We start from the raw sequence: 7,201 nt of genomic DNA, 5'->3' as shown, positions 1-7,201 counted from the left end.
TTAAGCCTAATGCATCAATGTGTCAGAAACGCTTTGCTGATGTAGTTGCTTGTTAGTCAGCCCACTGGTTCCCAGCCAAAGGGTCACTATAAGTCTGACGTGTCTTGAGATGATAAATGGGGAAGTTCTGCTACACAAAACTGAATCTCTTCCTTTCAGCCTCTGTCTGAAACACGCCGTTTTTTTAATAGTATCTATATGCCCCGCCTTCCAAAAAGCCAAGTCTGCTCTGATTGGGCCTGAATCGATCTGCTAGTTAGATTCAGGGGGATCTAGGGGTGTGGCTTATCACTGGTGGAGGTTGTGTTCTGCTAGGCTGTGGCTTCTCCCCTTATGACATCATAAGGGGAGAAGCAATCTGAGTGGGGATTTTTAACACAGGTGTTCAGAGAAAAAAAGAGAGACAGTTGTTTTTTTTCTCATTCTTTGGGAGTCACACCGGTGACCCATGTTAATGAAGGCAAAGCATGGAGAACATGAATGTTTTAAAACATCCATGTTTTTAACACACTAGAGATCCAGCCGGTATCGGTCTGTAGATGCATAAAGAAAAAGGCTTTGGTCTCTTTATGACATTCGTTGAGAAAAATAAATAAATGTAGTTACTCCAGAACTAATACATCCAATAGCATTTTTCAGTATGGAAACCAGCATGCTTAAGTAGCCTATAGTATTCTTCAAAAGAAAAAGTAGCCTATGGGATTTGGAACGCAGGGCATGTCTTGATATGATTGGCTCTCAGAGTTTGGATTTCATTTCACATTGTGCTTGAGAAGTGTGAGAACTGTTAGGACCTTTTTATTCCAGCCGTGAAGAGGAAGTGTTTTCTCCCTTCAACTGAAGTCCAGTCCTGCCTGGTGTGTCTGTTCCAGATGCCTCTCACAGCCAGCGTGTTGCTTGTTGCAGTGGTGTGTGTGTGCTGCGTGCAGGAGTGTGTGTGTTTCCCTAACGGCTCGGTGGCGTTCTCCTGTGGCAGCATGATGCCTGTCCACCCTCCTCTGACCCCCTCAACCAGCAGCCCACCATTCACTCTGTCTACGTCTAGTGCCACCTACAGGCCTGGGGGACTCATCACAGGTACGGCTTATATGTGTATGTACTCGTCATCTCTGAGCAATCCATGCAAATAATAACAGCATTATAATCAATGGCTTGCTTTATATGAAGCCAGTATTACGATGGTGTACCCTGTATCTGGCTGTTATTTTAGGAGCACTTCCATACATGCTAGCATACGGTGGTTGACACCTACAGCTGTTCATGTGGATGTGCAGTTTAAGCTCATAGCTAAATAACCACAAACCACAAAACAATTACTTTTTTAGGGGTGCCGGCAGGGCCGCTGCTAAAATTTTGGGTGCCCTAAGCTTAAATTGTCAGCGAGCCCCCCCCCCCAAAAAAAAAAAAAAAAAAAAAAAAACACCAAGATGCTCGTGCTCGTAGGGCACGAGCGGAATTTTTTTGCCTGCGAACAGCATACTAACAGAAAGAACAGGTTAACGTGTGAAAAAAGTTGCCTAGTATCCTACTAACTGCCTTTGCAAAGGAATTGAGTGATAGGTTCATAGACGGATTATGAGATAATGGGCCCCTGGGCACACACTCTTAAAGCTGGGGTATGTGATTTCTGATTGGTCAAAATTAACATGAGCTGTACACTTTGACCAATCAGAGCGAGGCTCCGCTTCTCTGTTCTTATTGGCTGTTTCGGACTGTCCATTCACTTTGGCAAGACTTTGTTGGTGTTGTAGAGCGTGTCGGGGAGGGACCATAGGGGAGGGACCAAAGAGAACTAGTGGAGCGGTTGAGGTATTTGGATTCGAATCTCTACCCCAACTGCCATTTTCTCCCCAAATCCTCCACCCCAGCTTTAAAGGGCCCCCCACTCGTCCCTATCCAGTCAGGTACACTGAATTTTCCTTAAAGAGGACCTATGATGCTTTTTGACTTTTATGACCTATAAACGTTGTTATGATGATTCATAGTCATGCTTAACCATACTAAATTATCAAATAATGACTTACATGCATTTCGACGTATTCCCTGCTGACCGTCTGGGGTGTCTGTGCAGAGCACTAAACACTATTCTAGCCAGTCGAGAAGTCACGTCTTCAAAGCGGTCTACCCTTTCATAATTCTGACGTCGCATAAAAATTTGTGACGTGACCACGCGGATGTTTCCATGTATGGTAATGCTGTCACTTCCCTGTTCGCGTCTGCCTCGCGCCCTTATAGGTCCATGCTCGCGCTTCCCGCCACTGAAAGTGTTCCGGAAGGAAGGTAACCAATCACAACGGAGTGGGGTTTGCAGGAGGGGGGGGTAGCGGAGATGGCCGATGCACAGGCGGAGGGAGCGGAGATTGCCGAAGCACACACGCTCAAGTGTTGACAGGACGTGCTGGATCGCCAAAATAAGAGAAAGAGCTTCCCGAAAATCTACATAGTTTTTTGTGATGTGATTCGTGTCAGGTTGCTCTATAGCAGTGTAAAACAAGAAATTAAGACCAGAAAAGTAGTATAATAGGTCCTCTTTAACAAATTAAGGAAGTCAGTGTTTCCCACAGGATTTTGGGATACTGTTGGAGGGACCCTGTACCTTGTTGGAGGGTCCGGGGGCAAGTCCCCCCGTTTTTTTTTTTTTACCTTTTTAAAGTAAAATGCATCAATCTGGTGCACTTTGTGAGGAAATTTTAGAGGCTATATCAAATCCTGAGATACAGAAGGAACATTATTTTTCAGATTTTTCTTATTAAACAGGCAGTACTCTTTACTCTGCAACTGTAAAAACAGTACAGTAGATTGGTCTGCAGACCCATGTTCTATGATGGAGGGGCCCATTTCAACAGATAAAGGGTGGATAGCTAATTTTTATGAACAATTTAGAATTCACACATAGAAAGCTTATTTCTGTATGTGTGAGGGGGCCTTCATGGCCCCTCATGGAGCCCCTTAGACAGAGCTACTAATGCTGTTGTTTTTAAGGCGAGACACCCCAGGTGAATAGGGATTTTTTTTTAACTTGTTGATTACTGACACTAACACAATTATTTTTTGTATTACATGTTTTTCTTTAGTATTATATTACATATGCAAATATGGCAATATTTAACCAATTATGCGTAAATTTGGGTCATTTTTCGAGAACAAATTTGAGATGTTGGATAAAGCCAGAGTTAAAATCTCTATTTTATTTTAACCACATATTAGTTTCTAAGGTTTTTACACAACAGATTTTGGATACAGCCTTTTTTCATTTAATAAATCAAAAAATACTATGTACATGTCTTAGAAATGCATTTTAGGCATGTTTTTAGGAGGAAAATGAATCATAAATCAGACAATTAACAATATATTAACAAATCCTTCTGTAAAAACCTTTAAAATAGTGCTATGAATGATCATAGAAAGTTTGGTTGATGTCAGTGGTCTAGAAGTTGAGATATCTTTCGCACAGTATTGGAAAAAGCTCATTTTGAGAAAACGGCCGTTAAAGATAAAAACGTGAATTCTGCTGATAATCACTGATGATAGCTAGAGAGTAATTTATTGAATTAGGCCCTACACCCTTCAATGCCATATAGGCCTACCACTGCTTAACATATAAACCATAGCATAGTAACATTTACATCCACATGCTAATTTAAACGTGATTCATTTATTATTAGCCACTGTCTGTCAACCTGCTCCGGAGTCGGCACAGACGCTCTCTCTCCCCACCATGTCCCCTCTGATCCTCTGACAGTCTGTGTCTTTCCGACGTGATCGGCGTGATTTACATGTCTTTAACACTTCTCCCCTTCAAATGGCGATCATGTAGTGTCCGTAGCCAATTGATTAAGTATTTTTTTTTGTGTTGGTTTGGCATATTTTCGACGTTTTTCCCATTTTATTTTGTGATTTTCGAGCTACCGCGGCTAGCATCACGTGATGCCTTTTAGCGAATCACATCGTCAGAAATGTGCATTAGCCAATGAGGTCGCGTTCCTAGCATTGAATCCCTCCTCACACTTTCACGATTGGTTACTGATACAAAGGAAATGACCATATTTGGATCAGATAACGTTGTTCTTGAGATTCAGAGCTTTCCAACAGTACCATGGTTATTATGATTCATACAGCGGTCGCGGTGCTGTATGTTACGTTAGAATGCTCACTTTTGACGAATTTAGGAGCAAAATACAGACGCAAGCAGTCAAAGTTTAGTAAAATAAACACCTAAAACGTATATTTTGGACCTTTTATCCATACTAGTATGAAAGAAGAGATGTTATGGAAGCTAAATAGACACAAATCTCAAAATTGATCAGTGCTTAAAAAAACGATGTTTTTGCCTGCCGTGTCTCGCCTTAACTTGCTTTTGTATTTCTCCCCTACTAGTTGAGGGGCCCATGATGATTTATATATTGTTAAATTGTGATGAGTATACTTATATTTAGGCTATTCATTTTTGGACCCTGTTATTGGCCCAGGTACTTGGTGCCCTACGCGCTCTGCGTACCCAGCGTATAGGGAGCGGCGGCCCTGGGTGCCGGGATACAATGCAGGGGGCCAGAGCACCCCTAAAAGGATGTAAGATGGCCCCTGCTACATCTCTCACTCTTGACTCCATTCTTTCCCTCTCCCTTACTCTGGCTGTGTTTGAAAAAGCCCGACTAATTTTCTCCCTCCTACATACATAACATGTATACTGTATACTGTCTACTTAACCCTCCTGTTATGTTCATTTGTCAGGAACAGCAATGGTGTTCCGGGTCAATTTGACCCGGTTTAAATCTCCAAAAGATGTCCTAAACCAAATCGAATCCTAACAAGCAGTGTGCACATGTCATTACCAACTCCATTACTAACTATTCTATCAATATTTAGTGCAATGTGGTGTTCCTTACCTCTAACAGGTAATGGTTCAATAAGGATATTTCACTCGTTTTTCATTAAAAAAATACATGTTCAAACTTTTTTTGTAATGTTTCACCACTTCATTACTTTTGAAACACTGGAGAAAATGTGAAAAGTCTCCAGAGACATTGTGGCTTGAAATATAGCCCTGCCTGTCTCTGCATCCCACAGACTGGCTGTAGATTCATCCTCTGACCCCAGCCAGGATGAGGAGCCCCAAATACACATCTAAATGTGTTTTGTCCAGCTCCTTCCACTTTTCCCCAAAAACACACCTCCCTTCTAGATTAGTCATTTCCAGAATGATTTTCTGTATTGAATCCGGCATGACCAGCTCAAAAGCTGACTTGATGTCAGTCACACGAGTCAGTGCCATCCTAGTGGGCCCTGGCACTGTCTTTAAGGTGAAACTCTAAAAATTTGAATATTGTGCAAAAGTTCATTTATTTCAGTAATTTGACTCAAAAGGTGAAAGTAATATATTACATAGACCCATTACATGAAAGGTGAGATATTCAAAGCCTTTATTTGTTATAATTTAGATTATTATGCTTTACACAGCTTATGAAAACCCCAAATTTAAAATCTCAGAAAATTTGAATATTACATGAAATTAATAAAAAAGGGATTTTTAATACAGAAATATCAGCCCTCTATAAAGTAGAATCATTCATTTGTACTCAGTACTTGGTTTGGGTCCATTTTGCATGACTTATTGCCTCAATTCCAATTAATTTTCCATGATATTCTAATTATATGAGTTTCACCTGTATGCTTTCTGCAGACAGGTTTGCCTGACTCATATTTGGGGATGAATTTAATTTTTTTTTTACATGAATGTCTTGCTTGGAGGAATAGGAATAGCAATTCCCTCATCTGGTTCAAATTCAGAATCATTAGAATCAGAATTTAGACACATCCTCCTCTATTTCAACCGTGGCTCAGGTGGTTAAGCGGGTTGGCCAATGATCCAAGGGTTGGCGGTTCGATCCCCGCTCTGCCACCAGTGTCATGGTTGTTGTGTCCTTGGGCAAGACACTTCACCCACCTTGCCCCGTGTGAATGTGTATGACTGCTGTATGTTTGAGGTGGTGGTCGGAGGGGCCGTAGGCGCTGAATGGCAGCCACGCTTCCGTCAGTCTGCCCTAGGGCAGCTGTGGCTACTATGGTAGTTTACCACCACCAGTATGACTGTGTGTGAATGAATGGAACCTGGAACCCTGTAAAGCGTCTTTGATTGCCTTGAAAAGCGCTATATAAATCCAATCCATTATTATTATTATTTCATTGTCATGATCAATGATGACTTCCAGAGCCTCCTGGACTGGCCTTTTGCTTCTGCTTCTCATGTTGTAAAGGTCTGCCTGACAGAGTGGAATGTTGGTAGGACTCCCATGCAGAGAATATTTTATATGTTTTGTCTCTCCCCTGTTGAGTGTCCACTGAAGGTGGGTGGAGTTTTCCCAAGGGAACATAAATGGTTCCCGTCAAAAGTCATAACACTTGCAACTGTGTGTGTGTGTTTGTGTGTGGGCGTGCGTGCGTGTGTGCGTGTGTATGTGTGTGTGTGTGTGTGTGTGTGTGTGTGTGTGTGTGATTTGGGTGAAATATGTCTCACAGTTGTAAAGAAAGAAATAGTCTTACATTTCTGACACCCTTTTACCTCCAGTTTTACTGCCGGGTCAAATTGACCCGAACAGTATCTATGTGATATAAACATGCAGGGGGTGGTTGCAAATGTGTGAGATGAAATATTTTCATATTATATGTTGATTACCCTAATTAAGGCAAGCAGAAGAAGTTTCATACTGAAAAAATACTTTTAACTATTTTTCCCAGATCTTCAAACTTTGAAACGGGTCAATTTGACGGTCGATTGTGTATGCAAGGTTCGTCGAACCGTTTACGCTGAAATATACAGAAGCAATGAAGAATAAAAAAAAATTATTCTGTGTCGTTTGAAAAGACGCAATGCATTGTGGGGCGGTTGAGTAGGACTCCTTGATCAAGCATGTAATAATTATTTGGTTGGGGGTATGGCCTAGCCCAAATGTACTCATATATCGTATATACTAATTTCCTAATAATGTAGCCTACATATGACAATTGTACTAATTTATAAAAATGTTTGATGTATTGCAATGGGTGGGGTTTTTTGGGGGCTAATGTGAGAGCTTGTGTGTGTATATGTGCTTGCTTTTGTTATAGTTTGTTTCATGTCACTTGAATATTTGACTTCTCAAGGGGCTTGTCGTCCCAATACAATGTTGAAGTGGCATGTCAGCGTGTGTGTCATACTAACATG

At 41.4% G+C, this 7,201-nt stretch overlaps 1 protein-coding gene across 1 annotated transcript in view; it reads left to right on the top strand.

Annotated features, from left to right (window-relative positions):
- Positions 1 to 977: 977 nt before the first annotated feature.
- The window catches only part of LOC307256058 (putative ferric-chelate reductase 1), a gene marked incomplete at both ends in the record, with an annotated part of 8,252 nt that continues 2,028 nt past the window's right edge, over positions 978 to 7,201 (top strand). Inside the window, one exon of the mRNA XM_080034924.1 lies at positions 978 to 1,077. Coding sequence (XP_079891050.1) covers positions 978 to 1,077 — 100 coding nt within the window. The remainder of the gene's footprint in view (positions 1,078 to 7,201) is intronic.

This window comes from Ammodytes marinus (assembly GCF_949987685.1).
Source record: "Ammodytes marinus genome assembly, chromosome: 9".
NCBI classification, from domain to species: domain Eukaryota; kingdom Metazoa; phylum Chordata; class Actinopteri; order Uranoscopiformes; family Ammodytidae; genus Ammodytes; species Ammodytes marinus.
This window is presented reverse-complemented; position numbering and strand designations above follow the sequence as displayed.